Source organism: Ictalurus furcatus, chromosome 11 (assembly GCF_023375685.1).
Source record: "Ictalurus furcatus strain D&B chromosome 11, Billie_1.0, whole genome shotgun sequence".
NCBI classification, from domain to species: Eukaryota; Metazoa; Chordata; class Actinopteri; order Siluriformes; family Ictaluridae; genus Ictalurus; species Ictalurus furcatus.
The window spans coordinates 1,084,295-1,112,160 of record NC_071265.1 but is presented as its reverse complement, the minus strand read 5'-3'; the positions used below and the strand labels follow the sequence as shown (position 1 = coordinate 1,112,160).

General features: G+C 40.3%; 2 protein-coding genes across 2 annotated transcripts; both read right to left on the bottom strand.

The window, feature by feature from the left end:
• Window positions 1–124: 124 nt before the first annotated feature.
• LOC128615115 (zinc finger protein 850-like) lies at window positions 125–22,814 on the bottom strand. The gene is made up of 7 exons (XM_053636972.1): window positions 22,572–22,814; window positions 20,804–21,461; window positions 19,866–20,021; window positions 17,550–18,379; window positions 8,611–9,375; window positions 2,480–2,595; window positions 125–2,251 (listed from the first exon to the last, which is right to left on the bottom strand). Exons 3-7 carry the CDS (start codon window positions 19,962–19,964, stop codon window positions 1,305–1,307), a joined length of 2,757 nt encoding a protein of 918 aa, XP_053492947.1. The 5' UTR covers window positions 19,965–20,021; window positions 20,804–21,461; window positions 22,572–22,814; the 3' UTR covers window positions 125–1,304.
• Window positions 22,815–24,464: 1,650 nt separating this feature from the next.
• On the bottom strand, window positions 24,465–26,597 carry LOC128614810 (gastrula zinc finger protein XlCGF42.1-like). The gene is made up of 2 exons (XM_053636428.1): window positions 26,444–26,597; window positions 24,465–26,118 (listed from the first exon to the last, which is right to left on the bottom strand). Exon 2 carries the CDS (start codon window positions 26,071–26,073, stop codon window positions 25,297–25,299), a length of 777 nt encoding a protein of 258 aa, XP_053492403.1. The 5' UTR covers window positions 26,074–26,118; window positions 26,444–26,597; the 3' UTR covers window positions 24,465–25,296.
• Between the last annotated feature and the right edge of the window lie 1,269 nt (window positions 26,598–27,866).

Sequence of the window (27,866 nt, the reverse complement as noted above, 5' to 3'; positions counted from 1 at the left end):
GGAATTATAATTTTTTTCATGGAAATTAATATATATATATATATTTTTATGCAGCATATAGCAGTACCAAAAACATAAATACACCAATAGAACAATAGACAATGCAGCAATGTCAAAGAACTGAAATTTAATGACATGTACCAGAATATACATTTCCATTCATGATGCTTAATATTAAAAAGCATTTCAGACTAGCATTCGGCATCGAATCTGAGGTAATTTACATTAGCATTCACTGGCTAATCGGAGTGATTTAAAATCTTGCTCTGATCTGCAAAAAAAGTGGTGTTTTATTATGGAGTTATTACAGTTATTAGCCTGTTTGACTTTTATTATAAAAATTTTGCACTTAAGCTTTAAAATGTTCAGCATTTGTACAGTCTATATATCATGATACATACCATGTGGCATAGAACTTTTTTGAGCATCTTGATAATCATGTCACCCACCACTATATACCATCCATCCATCCATCCATCTTCTATACCGCTTATCCTACAAAGTCTCATCCTTTCCTGACTCACAAAACAATTATTTAGGTGTATCAAATATTTGGACAAAATCTCAAACATATTATTTTTCCACTAATAAAAACTATTAAAGTGTTACAATTGTTTAGTTTCATTGATCTTATTGGCATCTTTCAGGAATTCACACTCTTGGGCAAGCCTGGTCAAATACTGGAATTTTAATTAACATAATCTATTACCTCTTTTAGTTCATAGCTATGATAATGATAATGAGTCTTTATTAATCACGTATACATTACAGCACAGTGAAATTCTTTTCTTCACATACCCCAGCATGTCAGGAAGTTGGGGTCAGAGTGCAGGGTCAGATATGACACAGCGCCCCCTGGAGCAGAGAGGGTTAAGGGCCTTGCTCAAGGGCCCAACAGTGGCAGCTTGGCAGTTCTGGGGCAACCTTCTGATCAGTAACCCCGAGCGTTAACCGCCACGCCACCACCGCCATCCAAAAGTATAGCAATTATTCACCAACCACCTGAGCATTCTGTCCTTGCAAAATGTTAAGAATAGATATGATTTTGATGATATCTTACATACTTAATATATCAAACATGGGTATAACAGTAAAATACAAAAACCATCTGCTCTTCCAATGAGTGAACGTGAAATGCTTTGCAATAATGAGTTTTTACTTCTCAAACTGTATAAAAGTTCATACTTTCATAATGATGAAACCCCAAATGTTTCCTGTAGTGAGGAGCAAAAATTTACTCTCTACCAGAAACCCCACCCCCCAAATAAGCACTGAGAAAAGAAGTACTTAACGTCTACACTTCTTCATGAGAACCGCAACGTGTCCTCAGCTTTGTGAAGGTGTTTGTGTCGCTGCAGATTACTCTGGTTACTAAAACTCTTCTCACAGTCTGAGCACCGGTAGGTCTTCTCTCCGGTGTGAATGCGCTGGTGTCTTCGGAGATTACTCTGATTACTAAATCTCTTCCCGCACTGTGAGCAGTGATATGGCTTCTCTCCGGTGTGAACACGCTGATGTTGCTGGAAACTGCTATGGGTAGTAAAACTCTTCCCACACTGAGGACAGTAATAGGGCTTCTGCCCTGTGTGGATGCGCTGGTGTACTCGGAGAGCAGTCTTTTGCGTATAACTCTTCCCACACTCTAAGCAGTAATAAGGTTTATCTCCCGTGTGAATGAGCAGGTGTAACTGCAGATTGCTCCTTTCGGTAAAACTCATCCCACAGTCCGAGCACTGATACGGCTTCTCTCCTGAATGAATTCGCTGGTGTTTTATGAGCTTATTGTTCTCGGTAAAACTCTTCCCACACTGCGAACAGCGATACGGCTTCTCTCCTGTGTGGATACGCAGGTGTCGCTGGAGGTGACCCTTCTGAGTGAAATTCTTCCCACACTGTGAGCAGTGGTACAGTTTTTCTCCTTTGTGAATGCGCTGGTGTTGTTGGAGATTACCCCTTTGTGTAAACCTCATCCCGCAGTATGAGCACTGATACGGCTTCTCTCCCGTATGAATCCGCTGGTGCTGTCTGAGATTAGTCTTTTTACTGAAGCACTTCCCACACTGTGAGCAGTGGTACAATTCTGTTTGTGCTTGCTGAGCAGAGGCGTGTACGGTACCAGATGAACTTCGGTGAGTACTGGAGCTCTCTGTGGGTTCTAGATTCTCACACTTAATCTCATTCGCCTTCATCCTAGTTGTAAGGTGTGTCGGAAAGAAGACGACGGCAGGTGGAGACAGGAAACCACTCAAATCTGGATCAGAAAAAGGCACAGATGTTGAATGGTTCGTTTTTTTTAAACAAATAAACTGTACTTCTCAATGTTATAAGCTGAAATTCAAATTTCCTATCTGGAAACCAGAGTGAGTGAGCTGTGCGGGGTCGGAGTGGCATTGTGATAGTGAAGTATTTTTGTAAGGACTGTGAAAACTGTCATGAATACGATACGGTTTAATTAAACGTAGTAATGGTGAGTGTGAACCACTATATGTGACCGATTGTGGAGTGATTTTAGGATGATCTGAGAGGAAAAGCTGGAGCGCTGGAACAGGAGAAGCGTGATTATGGAACACTTTGAGCAAGGAGAGGAAAATGCTGCTGCTCCACAGCAATGATGTATACCCGTTATTTTGCTTTTTCTTTGTACAATTGGATTTTTGTGTTGTTTTGAACCAATTTTAGCAGTTAAATTTGTGCACTAGACAGAATTAAAGATCTAGTGCAGTTCTCGACCAGGGGTCTGTGGGCCCCTTGTGGCCAGTAGCATAATTACAAGGTGTCCAAGGGATTGTTTCTAAAAAAAAAAAAATTGTTAAAATATGAATAAAGTTGTATTTTTGCTCAGTCATGCGCATTCACAACACGCAAGTTGGATCAGATAGAATATGTTAGGGCCTCATGGCTGAAAAAGGTTGAGAAACTTTGGGGTGTTGTACTTGCTTTGGTTATACCTGCCTGTACGAATTAACCGCTTCACAGCCTGTTGTGTGTACCATCGAACCTTCCGGTTAACCAGGCTAGCAGGAAGGTATCTGCTACAGTATGCACTCCAATATGACAAGACAGAGAAAGCAACCAGATGGGGAAATATTTTATTGGAAGGTTGCAGCATGCTAGCACACGTACACAAAGATTTCCAGTGTGGTGGTTCTCACTGCCTCTGGTGGTCAGGAGGGGTGTAACAGGACCATCCTCACAGCAGTCATAACACACAACCAGGAAGGCAGCAATTAAGACAAATACATCATTACAACATTTTAAAATCTCTGCTGGTTTCTGGTTTATACCTCTAAACCTTTCATTAAGATGATCATTAAGATCATTTATCATAAATCATTATTATAAAGAATTTATAATACAGAATTGTCAACCTTCTGAACAGTATGTTAATTTATTAACTCGATATTCGGTCGGGGCTTTAACCCTTTTGCAGGAATTACTGCATCAATGTGTGGCGTGGCATGGAGGCGATCAGCCTGTGGCACTGCTGAGGTGTTCTGGAAGCCCAGGTTGCTTTGATAGCAGTCTTCAGCTCGTCTGTATTGTTGGATCTGGTGTCTCTCGTAGATTCTCTATGGGGTTCGGGTCAGGCGAGTCGGCTGGACAATCAAGCACAGTATTACTATGGGCAGTAAACCAGTTACTAGAAGTTGTGGCACTGTGGGCAGGTGCCGAGTCCTGCTGGAAAAGGAAATCAGCATCTCCATAAAGCTCATCAGCAGATGGAAGCATGAAGTTCTCTAAAATCTCCTGTTAGACGCTACAACGACTCTCGACTTGAGAAAACACAGTGGACCAGCACCAGCAGATGACATGGCACCTCAAATCATCACTGACTATGTTTACATGGACAGCAGTAATCTAATTATTGACCTCGTTCTAAATAAGACAATATTCTGATTAAGGTGTTTACATGAGTCGCTTTTAGAATATTCCTTTCATGTTCCCGTGTTACATGTTATAGAACGTAGATGGATTAACATCACATCCACGCCACACCACGCCAGGCCATCCGATGTCGCTCCAGAATTTCATGTATCGACATACAGTTCGTCTTCGTTATGGCACCGTATACAGTTTTGGGTGTTTTTATATTTAATTTTTACGAACGCTTCAAGTGCGGTTAATTATTTGTCATGCTATACGTGCAAATAGACGACTGCTTGAAGCCGTGGGCTGCATCCCAAACCGCGTACTTACCGTCTATATATTAGTTGAGATACATGTATTTCTCCTTCTATATACTGTAGTAGACAAATTCGCAGTTTGGGACACAGCTGTGCTCTCTTGTTTGCCGTAAAACGGTTGAGCGCTGCTGTGTGTACGTGTCCTTTCACACAACTCTCAAACTCTCACACGATGTTAATAGTGTGATTAAGGTGTGTACATGTCCGTAATACATGTCCATAACGCGACTAAAACAGGAATACTCCACACGTCTTAATTCCATTTGTGTTTACTTCGAGTATGACTTTAATCGGATTAAAGTAATTAAAAAAAATTGCTGTTTACATGGTAGTTTCTTAATCAGAGTATTGTCTTAATCGGGTTCATATCAGATTATTGTTGTCCATGTAAACGTACAGACTGACTGTGGAAACTTCACACTGGACTTCAAGCAGCTTGGATTCTGTTCCTCTCCACTCTTCCTCCAGACTCTGGAACCTTGATTTCCAAATGAAATGCAAAACTTACTTTCATCTTCCCCGTGATTGTGGTTGTGTACTGAACCAGACTGAGAGATTAAAGCCTCAATAAACCTTTGCAGGTGCTTAGAGTTAATTCGCTGATTAGAGTCTTCTCAGGTCAACATTTCTCCATTATAAAATCTGTATTCTAATATTTTGAGATACTGGATGTTTGATTTCCGTGAGCTGTAAGATGTAATCATCGAGATTAAAACAAAAAAGGCTCAAAATATTTCACTTCATGTGTAATGAATCTAGAATATATAAAAGTTCCACTTTTTGAATTAAATTATGGGGAAAAAATAGAACTTTTCCACGATATTCTAATTTTTTGATATGCACATGTAGATTAGCGAACTAGAGTTTAACAAGAGCCATTTCTTGCATATTGTGTTCATATTGGCATCTCACATCTCTGGTTAATGGTTAGCCAGCACCAAGTTGGAGAAAACCGCCAACTTGCACAAATTCCACCCTTTCTGAAAACAAAATAATAGACCACAAGTGAGTTGATACTGTAGAACACCCCCCCCAAATATACCTTCTAGAGGCATTTAATTGGGAGGAAAAAACAAGACAAAAAACACAAGACTAGTACAGGATGACTCATCACATTTTTCATGGATGTGTCAAACTGTTTGAGAATATCGGTAAGTTATCTAGATCTATCTAGATTAAAGGTCTACCGATTGATCGGTTTTGCTGATTTATCAGCACAAATACCTGATCGCTGGAACTATCGGTTATCTGTGAAAATCCACAGGATAGTTCTTCCCGGCTGAGAAGGGTCCGCTGTCATTATACAGCACGAGAGCGGCCTCTAGAGGCAAAATAAAAACTATCACTGACCAATTTTTGTTGTGTTATTTGAAGTGTTTTTTTGTTTTTTTAAATTTCGGACATCTTTAATTTTATTTGTTTTTTGGATTGTTACTTTTTGCTTCAGTTTGGATGTATATCTTTTATTTACTTTAATATTTATTGATAGCTAATATATATTTATATTTATTTCATTTAAAACAGTACAGTACATTTTCATGGTACAGTCAGTGCTGTTTATTTTTGTAATAAATTCAGCAATATTGTACTTTGAGTGTTTTATTCAGTATCAGTTTTAAAAACTATCGGTTGATTAATCGGTTATCAGCCGATTATCGGTAAAATCCACTATTGCCCAACTTTTAATCTAGATGTGCCACCTTATTGGTGTTCATAACAGACATTTAGATTTTAAGGATTTTAAAAGCTCAAACATCTTGATTATAAAAAAAAACTAAAAAAAGATTTCTTGCTCCCAATTTAAGTCTGGTAATAACTGCTGGAAAGTTACTATTTCTCTAGAGCTGTCCTTAAAGTGCACCTTTATAGCTCAATGTATTCTACCTTACATAAGGTAGAACATATAAATACACAACTACACTGCAGTGTTAAGAGTTTTGATTGGTTCATGATCATGAGAATAACTTAACTTACCTAGTTAAATACTAGCAATGTTACCAAACCACAGTGTAGTGCAAAGTTTAAAAAAAATAAAAAGTAAACTCGATTAGCGTTAGTATCAATTTAATAATCAACCAAACCAAAACAATAATTATCTGCACACACTGTAAGGTTTGACTAGGGCTGCGTTCCAAATGAGTCCTGATAGGATATATAGTGCACTACAGAGTGTGTAAACACCACTATTTTATAGGCTGTGTAGTGCACTAGCACAGGAAGTAGAAATCCATTTAGGATTCAGCCACTGTTAGCCGAGTTGAACTTACCTTGATCTTTACAGCAGAACGCAGTTAACCTCCTCAAATACACCCACAACGGATCAGATGGAACTGTGGAGGTAAAACCCTGTCAGAAATATTTGAATGTAAAGATGATTAGTAGAGTCGGAGAGCTCAGATCATCAATCAGCAAAAGTGCCACACGTCTTCTTCTATTTCTGTGAATGTGTGGCGGAACGCGACCTAGACGCTCACAGCGACACCTACTGGAGCATTGTATTAGCGCTCATGAACCAGTTAGCAAAGTGAAACCTAAAATAAATTAAACAATATCACTCACTTAAAAAACAAACAAACATTTAAGCAGTGAACCAGACTGAAATAGTGTAACAGCTCTGTTTAGTCTATATTACTAGTGTAATATATATTTCATACACACGCCAGTTTCCGATAGGATTTTTTGGTGCCAGTCATGGTGCCTGAGAATGATGCAGAGTGCCCATGCTGACCCCTTGTCCACCGCCGAAAGCACCTACGATGGTCATGTGAGCATCAGAACTGGACCATGGAGCGATGGAAGATGGTGGACTGGTCTGATGAATCACGTTGTTTTTTTGTTTTTTCACATCATGTGGAGGCCGGGTGCATTTGCATGGCTTACCTGGGGAAGAGATTTCACCAGGATGCACTATGTGAAGAAGGCGAGCTGGTGGAGGAAGAGTGATGCTCTGGGCAATGTTCTGCTGGGAAACCTTGGGTCCTGGTATTCATGTGGATGTTACTTTGACACGTACCACCTACCTAAACATTGTTCTAGACCGAGTACACCCCTTCATGGTAACTGTTCAGGAACGGTTTGAGAAACATGACAAAGAGTTCAAGGTGTTGCCTCTAAATTCCTCAGATCTCAATCCGATCGAGCGTCTGTGGGATGTTCTGGACGGACAAGTCCGATCCACGGAGGCCCGATCTCATAACTTACAGGACTTAAAGGATCTACTGCTAACATCTTGGTGCCAGATCCTACAGCACACCTTCAGAGGTCTTGTAGAGTAATAACAATTGTAAACATTTCATTGATCTTACTTGCATGGTCAGGATATTTATTCACAGATCTGACAAAGTTTTTTTTTTTTGTTTTAATTTATTCATTTAAAAAAATATATATACAATTTAATTCACGACTGTTCAAAGTATAATAATTATCTACCAACTGTTTGAGCATGCTTGGTCCAAATTATGAATGTATTAATAATAACAACATTAAAACATCTGCCCCTCGCATATGAACCTGAAATGTTTTAAATGAGTAAATTTTTACTTTCCACACGGTATAAAGGTTAATGGTTTCAAATTGATGAAATCTACAGAAGCCCTTAGAGGCCATGCAATATTATTATTTTCTCATGATCTGTGAGCTGTTTTCTCACAACATAATTTGAACGGGACTGGTGTAGCACGCACGGTGGTGTCTTTGCCATCGGCATCATAAATTTAATAATTACCCGCTGTAGAAATGGACATTCTCTCATTGTAGACCTGACAGCCTCCTTCTCAAGTGTCGGACACTAATGTGAAAGCTGTCAATCACTGACAGACATGGAGCTATTTCTGCTTGAGTGAGTCCCTGTCAAAGTAAAAACAAATTTGTTCATCCATGATGCTGCGGGATTGCGCTAAGCTTTTGCTACTTCCAGAACAATAAAAACAACGTTATGACGAGTACACAGAATAATTATGTTGTGATCAAAAATAATAAGGCATGGCTTCTGTAGAAATCCCCACTGCCCCTCGAGTACAGAGAAAGGAAAATACAAAACATTTGATAAAGTGGTTAGAAGTTCCCATTGCTTAGTGGTTAGCACGTTCGCCTCACACCTCCAGGGTCGGCGGTTCGATTCCCACCGTGGCCCTGTGTGTGTGGAGTTTGCATGTTCTCCCCGTGCTTCCTCCCCCAGTCCAAAGACATGCATGGTAGGTTGATTGGCATGTCCAAAGTGTCTGTAGTGTATGAATGGGTGTGTGAGTGTGTATGTGATTGTGCCCTGTGATGGACTGGCACCCTGTCCAGGGTGTACCCCGCCTTGTGCACGATGCTCACTGGGATAGGCTCCAGGTTTCCCCATGACCCTGAAAAGGATAAAGCGGTATAGAAGATGGATGGATGGATGTTCCCATTGGAGCCAAAACAATATTTAGAATAAAACTAGTTCATTTCCATATTTTCTGGTGAAAACTGCTTCATGTCTTCATTCTCCGCTGTGTAAATGTGCTTGTGCCGCTGAAAATTTCTGTGTGTGTTAAAACTCTTCCCACACTCAGAGCAGAAATACGGCTTCTCTCCGGTGTGAACGCGTTGGTGTTCTTGGAGATTAAACTTCAGCACAAAACCCCTTCCACAGTCTGAGCACTGATACGGCTTCTCTCCTCTGTGAATGCGTCGGTGCTGTTGAAGATTACTGCGATGTCTAAACCTCTTCCCACACTCCAGACAGTGATACGGCTTCTCTCCGGTGTGGATGTGCAGATGAACCTGGAGATTACCCCTTTGTGTGAAGCTCTTCCCGCACTGTGAGCACTGATACGGCTTCTCTCCAGTGTGAATCCGCTGGTGGTGTTGTAGATTACTCTGGTTACTAAAACTCCTCCCACACTCCAAGCACTGATACGGCTTCTCTCCGGTGTGAATGCGCTGGTGGACTTGGAGACCCGTCCGTTGACTAAAACTCTTCCCGCACTCTGAGCAGTGGTACGGTTTCTCTCCAGTGTGAATGCGCTGGTGTTTCTGAAGATTACCCCTTTGTGTAAAACTCTTCCCACAGTCTGAGCACGGATACGGCTTCTCTCCTGAGTGAATGTGCTGGTGTCGCTGGAGATTATTCTGTTTAGTAAAAGTCCTCCCACACTGTGAGCAGTGATACAGCTTCTCTCCAGTGTGAATAAGCTGGTGTTTTATTAACTTGCTCTTTAGACTGAAACTTTTGCCACATTGTGAGCAGTGGTGAATTTTTCTCTCCACACCAACACCACTAACTGACGAGTGCAAAGAACCAGATGACATTTGGTGACTACTGGACCTACTAGTGGATACCAGATCGTCATAGATATCCTTGCCTGACTTTATCCTAGTTGGACCTCTTGATGTTCTTGCAGCAGTAAATTTTACGATGGATGGGAAAGAAGACAGCATGGGAAGACGTGCAACAGGACACCACTCATCAGAAATCTAGATTACAAAGGAAAAATGGTCAAGGGGTCAATATTTCTAACAAGTACATTATTTCCCTTGATTTGAACTCAGAGCTACACATGAGCTTGATGAAACGCAGAGGCTCTGGTAAATATTCTCCAACTGACTTTTACCTCAGGTGATAAGACTGATGTGGATAGCATTAGGACAGCAAGTGCTAAGAACAGTTTTGCACTCAATTCTCCATCATTGAACAGTTGATAATGTAGTACACAGATATAGAAGGGGTGTATTTATTTAATTTTTTCTTTTTAAAATATCTGCATTTATGATTCACGTTCTGCTCTCAACCGAATTTTGCATGATGCTAACACCACTAGGGTGAGGTTAACCTTTTAATACACACCTGTAAGTAATGTCCATGAAGACAACATAATCCTTGTGGAGTTGCATGTCATGCTAGGGGTTGGGCATCCATCTGCTGCAACGGTGATGACATACACCACCCAGTGGGTCAGCCTCAGCCCCGTCCTTCCTCAGTGCTGGACAAGAAGTTGGTCTGAGGATCAGATGGCCACCATACAGTGTAAATAGTATCACAGGGTAAGTACTGGGCACAGACAGGAATACTCAGAAACACTTTGTTTCATGGAATGCTGCAAGGTTATTCAAATGATTTGCAAAATTGGACGATATGAACTTTGACAGAAATTCCAGATTCAACCACAAGTCCCTTGAGAAACGATAGTACTTTGGGAATTGTGCAATGCACTGGATCCAGCCAATGAGGTGCACACCATCATTCTGAGGGGGCAAAACCGCCTGTACAGGCTGAGGTGCAAATACACTTTGGAATATGATCACCACAATTGATGACGTGTATTGAGCATTTTTCGTAGGGAGTTGCCACATAATCTGAGGAGTCAGTAAGCTCCCATTTGAGTGATTGTTCCAACGCATTAAACGGCTTACGAGTTAGTTATCACCGGAGCGTCAAGTGTATCTGCATTCAGCACACATCCGAACACGAGCTCCGAAATCTAATGCACTTTTTAATCGATCAAATATATAAACACGATTTAACAGCTGATACGCCCCACAATGTAGGTTTGTTAGAAAAGCTCGGGTGCAGAGATGATGTGCTAGCAGGGATAAGACCCCTTTATTCACACACATAAAAAAATAAGTTAATAATAAATAAATAAATATTGTTTATTATAAATAAATAATAAACAAACTGAAATGTGAGTTATTGTGGAAATTTAGCATGATGACAGTTATAGTATTAATTACTTATTGACTCATATTTATTGGTGCATTTTCCCTATTCATTTTATTTTATTTTCATACCATATGCATATTTAACTTAATCAATTTCGACTAAAACACTTGATATTCAATACGCTTGTAGATTTACTGGAAAATAATATTTCTCAATGCAATCCTCTTGACATAAGCACAAACTTCAGAAAAGATTAATATCGCAATCTATAAGTAAAAATAAACCTCTTAACCAAACTAACTTCACTGTAGTGCTGAGAGTTCTGCTTGTTTTGGACACATTCCATTTTCTGACCAGATTCTGCTACTTAAGTATCTCGGTAAAGCTATATTATATTACAATAATGTTAGTGAGCTAAACTTACATAACTACATTTAAATGTAAAGAAATGAAACCTGATTATAGTTATATCATCAATGTAATAATGAATGAATAATTATCTGCACACACAGTAAGGTTTCACTGGGGCTGCGTTCCAAATGAGTCCTAATAGGATATATAGTGCACTACAGAGTGTGTAAACTCCACTATAACTATAACTTAACTTACCTAGTTAAATACTAGCAATGTTACCAAACCACAGTGTAGTGCAAAGTTAAAAAAAAATAAAAAGTAAACTCGATTAGCGTTAGCATCAATTTAATAATCAACCAAACCAAAACAATAATTATCTGCACACACTGTAAGGTTTGACTAGGGCTGCGTTCCAAATGAGTCCTGATAGGATATATAGTGCACTACAGAGTGTGTAAACACCACTATTTTATAGGCTGTGTAGTGCACTAGCACAGGAAGTAGAAATCCATTTAGGATTCAGCCACTGTTAGCCGAGTTGAACTTACCTTGATCTTTACAGCAGAACACAGTTAACCTCCTCAAATACACCCACAACGGATCAGATGGAACTGTGGAGGTAAAACCCTGTCAGAAATATTTGAATGTAAAGATGATTAGTAGAGTCGGAGAGGTCAGCTCATCAATCAGCAAAACTGCCGCACGTCTTCTTCTATTTCTGTGTATGTGTGGCGGAACGCGACCTAGACGCTCACAGCGACACCTACTGGAGCATTGTATTAGCGCTCATGAACCGGTTAGCAAATGGAAAGCGATTTGTTCTAATAGCAAAACTTGAGTCTTACTGTCCCAAAATGTCTCCACTGCACACCAATGACTAACTATTCGCTTAAATTAAAGGACAAACACGTACCAAAATAGATCATGGTTTTTTAAAAAATGTCAAATTTTACCAAATAACAAATAAACAACGTTATAACCATTGTTTCTACCCATCAGCTGTATTTTATTGTTGCCTGGTGGGACACTATTTTATTTTTATTTTTTTAAAGAAAAGAAAGTATTTTGGTTTGTGTCCCAAGTACTTGGCCAAGTTACGTCAGGAGTTCACACAGGTTGTATACAAGTCCCTAGAGGACACATCTGTTCAGTTATTAAGTGTTTGACATCAAAGAGACGGAGAATTTGTTCTTTATATGAAAACGGCATCAGTCCTTGGGAATGTTATGATCTATGGCAGGGGTTCCCAAACTTTTCCAGGGCAAAGTCCCCCAAATGGCATTAACATTTGACCGAGGCCCCCCTTTTGCAAGATAAACGAAAAACACATTAAAAATACATACTTCTGAATATACCCCCCTTTTTTATTAATAATTACATCTTACATCTTTACATTACGTTACATTAGGAATTGATTGTGTGTGTGTGTGTGTGTGTGTGTGTGTGTGTGTGTGTGTGGTTGTCTGAGAGTGAGAAAAAGGAAATATACTAGTGGGAGGGATGGGCACACCAAATTGTTGAGGCCCCCCGGGCGCCCCCTGGCGGCCCTCAAGGGGGCCGCGGCCCCCACTTTGAAAACCACTGATCTATGGCAGTGGTTTTCAAAGTTGGGGCCGCGGTCCCCTTGGGGGTCGCCAGGGGGCGCCCGGGGGCCTCAAAAATTCGGTGTGAAAAATAAATAAATACATGATTAATATATATATATATATATATATATATATATATATATATATATATATATATATATATATATATGCATTACTATAACATGTTATTTGTAACAATACATATTAAAATCACATTTGCTATACCTAACTCCCCTTTGCAACAAATTACACTTGTGAGTCTGGCTTTTCCACTTTAAAAATACTTAAAACAAAATACAGAGCACGTCTACATGTGGACAATGACATGCGTATGGCACTGACAGACATAAAGCCCAGGCTTGACAAACTGTGTTGGAGCCACCAAGCCCATCCCTCCCACTAATATGTTTTCCCACAATCAATTCCTAATGTGATGTAATGTAAAGATGTAAGATGTAATTATCAATAATAAAAAAAAGAGGGATATATTCAGAAGTGTGTATTTTTAATGTGTTTTAAAGACATCTTGCAAAAGGGGGGCCTCGGTCAAATGTTAATACCATTTGGGGGGCCTTGCCCTGGAAAAGTTTGGGAACCCCTGTCCTAGTTAACTCTGGTACCGTAGTAAATAAGAATCTAGTGATCCGATAAAGTTGATAACACTGGGAGATTAATGATAAAACTCTGTGCAGTAGCTGACATGACTGTACGTTGGATGTGGTAGTGTGGCACATGGTAGTGTGGCATTTAGTATAAAGAACTTAAAATGCTTTAAATTCATGTCCAGGTTTTTGTGCGATGTCTAGAATATCATTATGAATGACTGCGACGCCTCCTCCTCCTCTGCCAGTTAGATGAGGCTGATGTACAGTGGTGTACAGTACATACCCTTTAGAATCGTCTAAATATCTGCAGAAATATGACCTAAAACATCATCAGATTTTCACACAAGTCCTAAAAAGAACTTGGCTCACACCACATACCGAAAGCAAGGGTGCACATACTTTTACCCCTCACAGATATGTAATATCAGATCATTTTCCTCAATAAATAAATGACCAAATATAATATTTTTGTCTCATTTGTTTAATCGGGTTCTCATTATCTACTTTTAGGACTTGTGCAAAATCTGATGATGTTTATGCTAATATTTATACAGAAATATAGAAATTTCTAAACTTCAAGCACCGCTGTATATAACCGTATCCAGGAGCATTAGTGTCCTTTAATACTACACACTCATTTGGTTTAATCCATGTTTCTGCTAAACACAGTACATTAAACTCCTGATCAGTAATAGTTTCATTAACAATAAGTGCGCTAGATGTAAGAGATCTAATATTTAACAGTGCTACACTCCTTCAGATCAAAGGTGCTGGCTGTGCATTTAGTATGATCTAATTTTATGTTAATGAAGTTACTAAAACTGAGTGTTTTACATTTACCAGGTCATTACCCATGGCCTTGCACTGGCAGAGGCCGGTTGCAGAGTGCAACCTAATGTGAATCGGTCCAGTGTCTTCAATTACCCAAACATTCTGCAGGGAAAACAGGTATAGCCAGGTCCATAAGTTTTTGGGCAGTGACAATATTTTGTAATTTTGCCTCTGTAAGCCACCACAATAGATTTGAAAAGAAAGTGTAGACTTTCAGCATTAATTCAGTAGATTTAATAAAAATATTGTATTAACTGTTCAAGAATTACAGCTATTTTTACAGAGTCCCTTCATTTTCACAGGCTCAAAAGTAATTGGACAATTGACTGATGAGCAGTTTCATGGCCAGGTGTAACCGGTTTCCTCATTACTTCATGACAAATTAAAGAGATAAAGAGATAAATGGTCTGGACTTGATTCAAAGTGTTGAATTTGCATTTGGGCGGCTGTGGTTCAGGTGGTAGAGCAGGTTGTCCACTGATTGTAGGGTTAGCGGTTCGGTTCCCGGCCCACGTGACTTCACATGCTGAAGTGTCCTTGGGCAAGACACTGAACCCCAAGTTGCTCCCGATGGCAAGCTGGCACCTTGCATGGTAGCTCTGCTACCATTGGTGTGTGAGTGTGAATGAGAACCAGTGTTTTAACCGCTAAGGTTAACAAAGTGCCATTTTTTAAGTGCAGACTATTTACCATTTGGTCCAAAGAGGTGTTGATGCAAGTGAAGGGGTCCATCATTAGGTTGAAAAAAATACCCCAGGCCTATGAGAGAAACAGCAGAAACTTTAGGAGTGGCCAAATCAACAATTTAGTACTTAATTCTTAAAAAAAGGAATGCACTGGTGAGCTCGGCAACACCAAAAGACCTGGAAGACCACGGAAGACAACTATAGTGGATGATCACAATTCTTTCCTTTGGTGAAGAAAAACCCCTTCATGACATCTAGCCAAGTCAAGAACACTCTGGAGAACTCTGGTGTATCGTTGTCAAAGTCCACATTCAAGGCACACCTTCATGAATTTAAATATAGAGGCTTTACCTCAAGATGCAAACCACGAGCACTAGTAACACTCAAGGACATTAGACCAGTTCTGGAAGAAGATTCTTTGGACAAATGAAACAGAATGATGGGAAAAGAAGAGTATGGAGAAGGAAAGAAAGGGCTTATGATCCCTCACAATCATTGGCAAACTGCTGTGGTGTACAATTAATAAAACATTTGGGACATGTTATTACAGCATGCCTCAATCACACCCATAAGTGCTTGGCCCCACTTTGCTGCTATGGACAAGCGATCCATCACGTAGAAGCCGGAAATGTAAAAATGGTCCATTGTATTAGAAAAAAGCCCAAGTGTAGTCTCAGACCGGCGTACTCATTACGGCTCTAATTCTAATATCCGGATTTGTGTAAAACTGCTCTGTGACAACGTGCATTGTTAAAAGTGTTCAGAAATCAAATTCAATATTACCATCAGTGCCTGTAGTATTTATTTATTTTAAAAATCAAGGAGACAAAATTCAGGAAGGAAAAACAGACAACACCTGAGATGAAGTGTTTTCATAAAGATCATGACCCAGGCTTGAACCAGCATCGTGAGCCAGTTGTCAAAGGAAGATTAAAAGATAAGACTGTTATTGTGAGGTATTATTCATTTTATTCTATCGTTTTTGTTTTAATCTATAAAATAACACAAACTGTTCTTACAGTTAACGTCCGACACGAAACAGCTCAAGAACGAGTTAAGAGTTGTCATGGCAATCATAAATAAGAGAAAGAGGAGAAGACAAAATCTCAGAGTGATGTTTTCTCTTTATTCATGACCAGGGAAGCAAATCCAAACATCTTCCAACGCAGTGCTGTCCAATCTGATCTGCAAAGAGCTCGGCATGGGTGCAGGTGCTCATTCCAATCAAGCAGGAGTCTAACCTGATTCCACCTGTTTAATCAGTCCATCTTGGCTTTCAATAGACTCAGGTGTGGCTTCTGCTTGGTCTGGTCTGAATGAAATCCCGCAGCCACGCCGGCGCTTTCCGGATAAGCTTGGACACCCCTGTCCCAACATTCTGAATCCAGCACTTGGTTCTTCCAGTATCACACAATTTACATATTTAATAACTTTGGTTGGTTACATGATGAAACAAAGAACTCATATCACTGGCAGTGTCTAAGAGATCGCCACGGTCTCACGTGCCATGACAGCTTGATTCTCACACTCACAAGGTCTTCCTACACATCCTCACCTCTATTATCCTTACAGGCACCAGGGTCACTGTTGTCCCAGAGTCTCTCTTCCCTCACCCTATGACCTAATGTTTTCTCCTTCAGACAGCTCAGACCTCGGCAGTGACCGAATACGCATTAGTGTCTCACTTCTATATCAGTTGGTTCACAGCTGCGTGAAACAGAAACCCCGATACACACCTAAAATATTTCTTTAATAATTAGTAATTTCACATGAAATGAATATTCATCCATATCAACAGTGAAGAAGCCAGAAATGTGTACATCATATCATATTTTCATGTCTATATTTTAAGAAAAAAACAAGTATATATTAAGAAAACGACGTGGAAACGTTTTGATTTGTTTTATTTTCTAAACTTCTAATCGGCTTTTTCTAATATATTGTGAAAGTTAGAACAAAGACAGTCGGTCTGACTAAAGACGGCTAAAAACCTGACAGCCACAAGACAGAGAAAGAGAGCGAGAGAGAGGGCGAGAGAGAGAGCAAGAGAGAGAGCGAGAGAGAGAGCGAGAGAGAGAGAATTACCTACACAGTGAATGTCATGATTTTTCGTAGCGAAATGAGCTCTATTCATTCGGATTGTAAAGTCATATCATCATCAAAATAGAGAAGGTTTAAAAACGTTTAAATGATCAAGATACGTGCATACATACAAGATACGTGAAATGTTTAGGCTCAAGAAAAACGTAGTTTTTTTTTTGGTCAAAATCTGACCATATGAATGGATTTCGCATGCATCCAAATACATTATCGATATCTGGATATCATCTTATATTATCAATATATCTAAACTGGGCAGCCGCGAGTATTAAAATACTAATCACGTCAGCGAGTGACAAACGTTTCACTATAGTACATCGTTACTTCTCAAAGTGTATAAAACTTCGTCGCTTCTTAGTGTTGATAAAACCGCCGCCCCTCTAGTAAATCAAGGGAATAAACAAAACTCTTTACCAGACTGTATTTATGTGCAAGTCATACAAAAGTCTCAATTGGCTGGTCCCAAGTATTCAGAACGGACCTAGTTAATGTCCACACTTTCCGATGAGAACCGCAGCATGTCCTCGATCTCAGCTGTGTGGACGAGTTTGTGTCGCTGCAGGTTAGTGTACCGGGTGAAACCCTTCCCACACACTGCGCAGTGATGCGGCTTCTCACCAGTATGGATGTGTTGGTGTCGTTGGAAGCTGCTATGTCTAGTAAAGCTCTTCCCGCACGCCGAGCAGTAATACGGCTTCTCCCCGGTGTGGACGTGTTGGTGCTCTTGGAGATCAGCTGCTTGTGTAAAACTCCTCCCACACTCCAGGCAGTGGAAGGGTTTCTCTCCGGTGTGAAACAGCTGGTGTTTCTGGAGATTACCCTTTTGTGTAAAACTCATCCCGCAGGCTGAGCACTGGTACGGCTTCTCTCCCGTGTGGATGCGCTGGTGCTGCTGGAGATTACTCTGGTCACTAAAGCTCTTCCCACACTCCAAGCAGTGATACGGCTTCTCTCCGGTGTGAATGCGCTGGTGCTGTTGGAGATGACTTCTCTGTGTGAAGCTCATCCCACAGTCCGAGCAGTGGTACGGCTTCTCCCCCGAGTGGATACGCTCGTGCTGTTTGAGATTGCTCTTCTGATTGAAGCTCTTCCCGCACTGCAAGCACTGGTACGGCTTCTCTCCTGAGTGGATACGCTGGTGCTGATTCAGATTGCTCTTCTGGCTGAAACTTTTCCCACACTGCGAGCACTGGTGAATCTCTTTCTGCATAAATCTGAGAGAGGTGTTCGCCAGGAACGAACCAAACGACCATTGCTGACTACTGGAGCTCTCTGTAGGTTCTAGATCCTCACGTTTAATATCGTCCGCCTTCATCTTAGTCGGATTTTTCGACAGTCTTGTGGAGGTAAATTTATAATTGATAGGAAAGCGGACAGCAGGAGAAGACAGGACGCCACTCATCTAGAACAGAAAAGAGGCAGAAATTCTCAATGGGTCGATATTTTTTAACCAACAACAACAAAACAAACAAACCCTGCATTAACTACATTTATAGGCTGAAATTCAGAGCTAAAGAACAACTTTCCTATCTGGAAACCAGGGTATGTGAGTGGTGCAGATTGGGAGGTGAGGGGTGAGATGTTCTCCAGACTGAGAAGGGTTTGTTTGTTTTTATAGAAATTCTGAGCATTGGTTTTGGCTCTTGTTATTTGATCACTATGATACTGCTGCAGTCTAACACGGGTTTAATGGCCCATGAGGGAACTGCATGGTACAACTGTGTACAAACAGAGATTACTAAATATTTCACAAACACAGCCCCTGACTTTCAAGGTGCTGAGAAACAACAGAATGGGGGCAAAATGTGATCTGTTACTTTAACTGTGGCGTGGTTGTTGGTGCCAGATGGGCTGCTCTGAGTATTTCAGAAACTGCTGATCTCCTGGGATTTTCACACACAACAGTCTACACAGAACGGTGCGAAAAACAAACCACAATGAGTGAGCGACAGTTCTGTGGGTGGAAACGCCTTGTTGATGAGAAACGTCAGAGGAAAATGGCCAGATTGGAATCTGAGGCCATCATGGGCACCTGGTCACCTGGTCTTTTTCTAATCTTCAGCTGTCCAGTTTTTGTGAGTCTGTGTCCATGATGGCCTCAGATTCCTGTTCTTGGCTGACAGGAGAGGAACCCGACATGGTCTTCTGTTGTTGTAGCTCATCCACCTCAAGGTTTGATGTTTTGTAAACAGCTTATTTGCATTACTACAGAATTCCAGACAGGTCGTTCTCCTCAGATCTTTCACATAAACAAGGCGTTTCAGCCTGCAGACCCTCCACTCACAGGATGTTGTTTTTCTCACCATTCTGTGTAAACTCTAGAGACTCTTGTGTGTGAAAATCCCAGGAGATCAGCAGTTTCTGAAATACTCAAAGCAGCCCATCTGGTACAAATAACCAGTCACAGAGATCAGACTTTTCCCCCGTTCTAATGTTTGATGTGAACGTTAAATGAAACTCTTGACCTGTATCTGCAGGAGTTTATACAGTGTGCTGCTGCCACATGATTGGCTGATTAGATATCTGCATAAATGAGCAGGTGGACACTATTAAAATGGCATTACATAAGCTGTTGCAGTTACAATTCTTACCTGATTGCACAGTTTTACATGAAATTTACTTGTTTAAATACATGTATTGTCTGGTTACACCATCTGACTGAGTGGTTAGTGCCACCTGACCTTTCTGTGCCAATAAAAATATTTACCACAATAACTGTAACGGCGAATTACAGAAAACGCTAATTAGGTGTGAATTAAGTGAGGTCAAAAAAATGTTGTGATGTGAAAATGGTGTGAGAAGAAAAAGAAGATCTACACTATACCCCAGTGTTCATGGGTGCCGAGTATGTTACACAGGGAAACAAGTTTTAAAACATTATTACGTGCCTTGAGGCCTACCCAGGTGGGATTATACTTATGTGAGGTCCTGGAGTCATTTCCTGATTTACAGGCGCTCATCTGCGATTTTATTCCCATCTGGATCATCCATGTTGTTGTTTCTCTCTGTCCTCCTCTGACAAAAACTCAGTGATCATTTTAGTCCTGTCCAGATATGTCAGTGATATTCATGAGGACATTTTTTGCAGACATCGCCTTGATAAACTAATCCAACCCAAATAGGGCTTTGGCTGATGTGCCAGAGCTAAAGTGGTACACGACATTAAAAGAAGATGCTGTAGCAAACAGAACCAATTTAAAATAAGCCAGCTTTCGTCCTCCAAAACAAACAAACAAACAAAAAATCATACTGGTCTTTAAACTCCCTTTCCTTTGTAAGACCGCACCGCAAGTACACAAACACAAGTTTCTTTTTGCGGCCAAAATGCTTGATTTTTCTGTGGCTTTTTTTCCTCAAAATTTGTCATGTGATTCGAGGAGTTTTCGTTGGAAAAGTACTTGAATTGGTGAAATTGCATTTCTGTATTTCACAGTGATGTTTGTTGGTAAATGAGACCTTTTAACGGTCTCGTGCCACAGTATCTGAGAGAACTTTTGGTCTTTTATGATCCGCCACGAATACTTCTATCAAAAGGTGCAGGATATTTGTTGGTATCTGGAATAGTGAAGGCTACAGCAGGGGGAAGAGCTTTCTCTTACAAACCCCCACAGTTATGGAACAGTCTTCCAATTAGTGTTCGGGACTCAGACACAGTCTCAGTGTTTAAGTCCAGGCTGAAAATGTATTTGTTTACCATGAATAGAATTTCTTTTACGCAAAATACACAGTCTTACCCATTACGGGATAGTAAGCATACCTAACAATCTCTCCCTCTCTCCTTCTTTCGAGCTACACATGATATTATGGAGATAACAGTGATCCTGACCCTTTCTGCTGTCCGGACCTGACTGATCCATCCTGATGCCATACGTCTGGATGGAGCTCTCATCAGAGGCTACATTCTGCCACTGAGGACGACCCCAAGCAGTGCAGCCTGGAGATTGCTGAGGACGGTGCCGCTTGAAGTACCATGGAAATGGTTCTGGACCTCAATTCCACATGGACATTCTTGCTGTGGTTGCTGGGACTACGGTTGCTGCGATGGCCCCGGGACTGCAATTACCACATGCAGTTTTACACTCAGGTCTCCTTTAGTGAACAGTGGACTAGTTCAACAAACAAACTTCATATAAAAACCATAATGAACTTTCCTTTACTTTCACTCTATCCATTGTTACCCAGATGAGGACGGGTTCCCTTCTGAGTCTGGTTCCTCTCAAGGTTTCTTCCTCATATCATCTTAGGGAGTTTTTCCTCACCATCGGCTCGCTCAATAGGGATAAATTCACACACTTAAAATCTCTATCCTGTTTTTATACGTTTCTGTAAAGCTGCTTTGAGACAATGTAGATTGTTAAAAGCGCTATACAAATCAAATTGAATTGAACCTTTTAGCTGTACTCATGTACGACGCACGTGAATCGAAGAGGGCTTCAGCGGACCGCGCGTCGTGATGACGTCACATGACACATCTCAGCCCAAATCTGCAGAAAATATGCGGTCATTTTGAAAAATTGCAAGCTCCTCCTAATATTGCAGAGTTTGCATGATTTTGCGTTAATTTCTGTGATCGCAAAATCCTGGAAAGACTGATAAGAGTGACATGCGCTAAATCTTCTGTCAGCTGCCTACGGCTCTGCGCAGACAGACCGGCCCGTCCTCCATTTACACAGCGCCATTTCTTTCGTCATAACCGAACAACTAGTTTCATTTTTCCTTCATTTATGGGTTGTTTTGGATCACTTTCTTTATTTTTCCTATTCTTTCATTAACGCTTATAATATAAAATGAACGGGGTTCACAAAATGTTTTCGATGGTACTCTTAGTCCCTGCCCTAGTGAACTAGCATGACAGTACTCTTAGTCCCTGCCCTAGTGAACAAGCATGACAGTACTCTTAATCCCTGCCCTAGTGAACTAGCATGACGGTACTCTTAGTCCCTGCCCTAGTGAACTAGCATGATGGTGATAAATTTAGGAAACACTCAGGAGAACGAGTAGGATATGGACGTTCTCCTGAAGTTACAGGAACTTCACGAATACCAAATTTATTGTTAAATTTATCTTGTAAACGCACTTGAGAACGATTCACGATTAAACCTGTTCGTATCCAGCTTGATAACCCTGCTGTAAAAAAACAATAGCATTTGTAACGGTTATGATGGTTATAACTGGAATTGTATTGGATTTAATGGAAACTGTAAATGGTCCCTGTGGGTCTCTATTGGTAATTTGGATGTTAACATGTTATGTCTAATGGCTCCCATTAAGGATTCAGTAATGGTAATGGTTTTAATGGTTAGTGATGGTATTTGTAATGGAAATTAGAATTTCTGTGATGGATTTGTTTTGTTTTTGTCTAGAAGGGAAATGAGGCCCATTGTTGTCGAGCTAAACTTAACTGCTTTATCATTACCAAACCATAGTGAACTGAAATGTTTAAAAGAATGAAAATTACGGTTAGAATCAATTTAGTAACAAACCAATTAATAATTAACTGCACGTACTGTAACGTCTCATTAGCGCTGAACTGTAAACGACTCGCTAGCCTGTAGCGCACTAGCATATGAAGTAGTTAACCGAGTTGAACTTACCTTGATCTTTACAGCAGAACGCAGTTAACCTCCTCAAATACACCCACAACGGATCAGATGGAACTGTGGAGGTAAAACCCGTTCAGAAATATTTTAATAACAAGCAGCAAAATGCCGGAAGTCTTCTTCTATTTCTGTGAATGTGTGGCGGAACGCGACCTAGACGCTCACAGCGTCACCTACTGGAGTATTGAATTAGCGCTCCTAATCACCATAACAACAGAAGATTGTTTTGCTAATATAGTCCCAGCTAGCAAGCAGGTTCCGGTCCACCGGATCATATTAGTCGGCACTAATTTATATTATTAATAAGGGTTTATTTTTGAAATATCAGCTAATTAGGATGAAGAGTGTACATAAATTAAAATACATCCCACAGTAATACAGACTTTCTGTGTATTATTAATACACAGACTATAGACTATTATTAATAACAGGAGCTGTTGGTAGGGAATTAGCAGAAGAGAAACTTCAGATGGAAGTTTCAGCATATCTAAAAGCGTGTCAGTACTGTGGAAACATCAGTGTGATTAACATCAGAAGCATGATATTCACATGAAACTCAGTTATCTGCCAGACAAGAATAAGAATAAGTTGGTGTCCTGTAACTGTGTCTTACTCCCAAATCCAACAGAGGTCTTAGTCCTTGGACCCAGTAGTCCCATGATCCTTATGGTTTGGCATCCTGTCAGTGGCTAGGTTTATTAAAGAAGTACAAGTTGGTTAACTATTTTCAGTTTCTTAGTTAGCAAGCCAAGTTTATTGATCTGATAGATAGTTGCTTAGCTAAGATGAAATGGGTGCTGCAAAGACGGAGCTCCTTGGACCAATTATCCTTTTCTAATTGCTTGTAATCAAAAACATCTTCTGTCGGCTTGGAAAGCTGTGCGATTCGATAGTATGCGGTGAAAGCGAACGTTTATGAACATTTGGCTGATTCAGACGCCCAACAGCACAATTTTAGAAAACAAACAGTGCTTGCTGTTAAAAATCCCCATAATCCACAACTGTGTTTTTGAATCAGTCTGGCCTATTTAGACCGCCACGATTCAGTCCCTCAAGGATTTTGCAATTTGAGAAATGAATGCAAAATCAAGGAAGATTTTTCAAAATTAACACAGATTTTCTGCAGATTTGGGCCAAGACGCATCATGTGACATCATCACAACATGCATTCAGGCAAAACCCTCTTCATTCATGTGCGTTGAACATGAGTACAGCTAAAAGGTCTCGTTCACCGACAAACATCACCGTGAAAGAGCGTGCACAACAATTTTGTGCGATTGCAATTTCACCAATTCAAGTAGTTTTCTGCAAAAAAAAAAAAGAAAAAAAAAACAAACACACAAAAAACGCCTCAAATTGCATCAGAAATTTTGAAAAAAGCAGACATCCCAAATCTCCCGGAAGTTCCGTGAGTCTTCCGCATTTTAATAGTGTCTCCCTGACGCTCGCAAATTATATACAATATCCTGAAAACGTTTTTTTTTTTTTTGACAGCGAGCACAAACGAGAGATAGAGAGAGTTCTATGGTCATTTCTAATGGTAGACAGGCTCTGGAGAAACCGAGAGAGAGAGTGACAGATATGAAGAAAGAGTGACACAACGCGTGTCTTACTTTGCGCTAATGAACCAATCAGTTTTCTCGGTAGGCGGGCTTTACAGTCGATCTCTCTATCCAGTTCATCCATCAGTTCGGTGCAGTTTAGTGACTTCAGCACCATGGCAGACACTACAAAGAAGCATAAAACACACTTCACCCCAGACCCCGCTAAAGTCTACACCAGCATAATGGGGGTAAAAAACAACGACAGTGTTGCTCGCTCTGTTTGCAGAAGTGATTTGTCAATTGCCCATGGTGGGTTAAATGACTGTAAAAGACAGGCTGAGGTGAGTTTAATAGGGGTCATTCGTCCATTAGCATAGCTAACATTATTTTAACTAGCTGCTATAAGGAGCTATTGTATTGATGTCGAGGTGATGAGGCCAAACTCCCTGTAAACATGTGTAAAGTAATTCTTGAATAAGAAAATGACTCCATGAGTTGAAGAATACAGTAATATAATACGAAACAGTGCAAGTACATATTTTAATGCAACATTTTCTGCATATACCAGAAAAGCTTTAGCATTATTAGCATGTGTAAATAGTTGCGTTCGGTCATAATAAAATCCTTGTTTATACATGTTGGGTGGCTGTGTGTATGTTTGAAGACACCTCCCTGAATTGAGTTTCTGCAGGTTGGGACGTCTCAAAAAGCCGCAGAAAAATCAGGCATTTTCGGCCGCAACAAACCCAAAGAAACTCCTGCACTGATGATTGGTGGTGGCTGTTATAGTCTGTAAGCACAGCTCTGGAACTTATTACCAAGCTTTTGACTGCAACGAATATATTGTGTATAACTCCTCGTACAGAACAAATAAAACTTGAAACTTGAGATGAAGTGTTTTCATAGAGTCATCATGGCCAAGGCCTGAAGCACCATCTTGACCCATCTTACCAAGTGCCAAAGGGAGGTATTATTGTTAATAGATAGAAGAGTGTTGGGTCTTGTCAATTACCATTTATTTTATTCAATGTATTTTATAATGTATTCAAAGTCACAGAGAACACATTTTCCCCATTCTGATGTTTGATGTCAACATTAACCGAAGCTCTTGGACTGTATCTGCATGATTTTATGTCTAAGCATTTAGAATAAAACTAGTTCATTCCCACAGTTTCTCATGAGAACTGCTGCACGTCCTCATTCTCAGCTGTGTGAATGCGCTCGTGTCGCTGAAAGTTTCTGTGCGTACTAAAACTCTTCCCACATTGTGAACAGTGATACGGTTTCTCTCCCATGTGAATGTGCTGGTGTCGTTGGAGATGACTATGGCAAGTAAAACTCTTCTCACATTGTGAACAGTAATACGGTTTCTGTCCGGTGTGAACGCGTTGGTGTAATTGGAGATTGTCATCTCGAGTGAAACTCTTTCCACATTGTGAACAGTGATACGGTTTCTCTCCAGTGTGAATGCGCTGATGTCGTTTGAAATGACTCTGGTAAGTAAAACTCTTCTCACAGTGTGAACAGTAATACGGTTTCTCTCCAGTGTGAATGCGCTGGTGTTGTTGGAGATGACCCTTTCTATTGAAACTCTTCCTACACTGTGAGCAGTGATACAGTTTCTCTCCCGTGTGAATGTGCTGGTGTCGTTGGAGACAGTACTCTCGATTAAAACTCTTCCCACACTGTGAGCAGTGATACGGTTTCTCTCCTGTGTGAATGCGCAGATGGTCATGGAGAGAACCCTTTCTATTGAAACTCTTCCCACACAGTGAGCAGTGGTGAATTTCTTGTTTAATTGGTTTGGGAGAGTTGTTCATGTGGGAAATATCAGTTGAGCTTTGGTGATGATTGGAGCTCTCTGAGGGTTCGACATCCTCACATTTAATTTCATCTGATTTCATCCCAGTTGGATCTCTTGATATTCTTGTGGAGGTAAACTTACACTGCATATGTGAGACAGCAGGAGAACACCTGCAACAGGACAGCAGTCATGCCTAGATCAGGAAAAAAAGACAAAGATGTCAGTGGTTCAATATTTTCAAAAAGTAAATCACTGCTTTAATTTTAAGCTGAATCAGAATCGAGAATTCAACAGCGCTGCGGTATAAAACAGTAAACACCACAGATATTTTCGGTCCGTTTAATCACCGTTCTAAATTAATGCGCTGCCTATAAACAACTGTAAACGGAATAAACCAGAGGTAGGTGTGCGTTACATGTTTTGAATACACTCGGGGACTTCTTTACCTCCACGTCGTGTAACGCGCTCCTATCCGTGGATTATTCCTTACTAAAGCAGCCTTACTTTAATGAACTTACCTCGATCTTTACAGCAGAACGCAGTTAACCTCCTCAAATACACCCACAACGGATCAGATGGAACTGTGGAGGTAAAACCCTGTCAGAAATATTTGAATGTAAAGATGATTAGTAGAGTCGGAGAGCTCAGCTCATCAATCAGCAAAACAGTCGCACGTCTTCTTCTATTTCTGCGAATGTGTGGCGGAACGCGACCTAGACGCTCACAGCGACACCTACTGGAGCATCGTGCACTCTGCTGCTTTGGACCCTAGCGATGGATGAAGAAAATGATACACATTACAGTAATCAAATGACTTTTCCCTGTAACAAATAATGTAACGCGTTGCATTTACTGATTAAGATACAAAAAAAATGTTAGTTGCATTACTCATTTTCTAAGCAAAAAATATTAATTATCCCCAAGGTATTTAAAACCTTACCTTTAGGCTACTATACTCTTCTACGGTACATAATTAGGATGAGGACCCATGCCTGGACAACTGACTGCAGCAATTTGATTGTGAATATGAGGCTAATCTTAGACTACAGTTGCAGAGGAGGGCAGGAAAGTGGATGTTTCCACAAATGGAGATATTCTCATTATTCCGAGTTCGATAAATAAACATACCATAAAGTGAAAGATATGGTCCAAGCCAAAGACAACTGTTGCAAATTCGACAAGTATTTTAATCATGCTAAAAACAAATCTCATGGCCGAATACCTGTGTGACAGGTGTACCTCACCTAAACGGGATAAACTGGAGTAAAGGCAACTAAAGGAGAGATGAAGAGACGTACAGCGAAACTATATAGTTGAGGAAATGATACCATTATTTAGAGTAAAGTCAGTGCCATTTAGACAAACACTGAACAAGTTACTCACGACAGTTAAAACTGTACTGCCACCAGACAGCTTTTTATTTCAGTACAGCTGTTTTGGTCTATACGTTTCTACTGGATAAATCTTAATGAAATATAACTGGCTAAAACTGGTTTTGTTCAAAATAAATGTAAGGACTGTGACAGTTCATTTAAAGCCTGTTTACTGTTACTACTTATATATATATATATATATATATATATATATATATATATATATATATATATATATATGTATATATATATATATATAAGCTACCACCGCTGGGCCCCTGAGCAAGGCCATTAACCGTCAACTGCTCAGTTGTATAAATGAGATAATTGTAAGTCGCTCTGGATAAGGGCCTCTGCCAAATGGCATAATGTAATGTAATGTTTTTAGGGAGTAACTTCAAAGTAAATGAATGAGCAATGGATTATTACAGCATTTTGCTTTTTAATAAATACCCAAACACTGATGCTTGGTGACAATGAGCACAGAGATCCATATTACGGTAGTTAATCCCATGTGTTATGCAGTGTACATGTTTGGAACTTACTTTCAATACATTCTTTGCAGCGT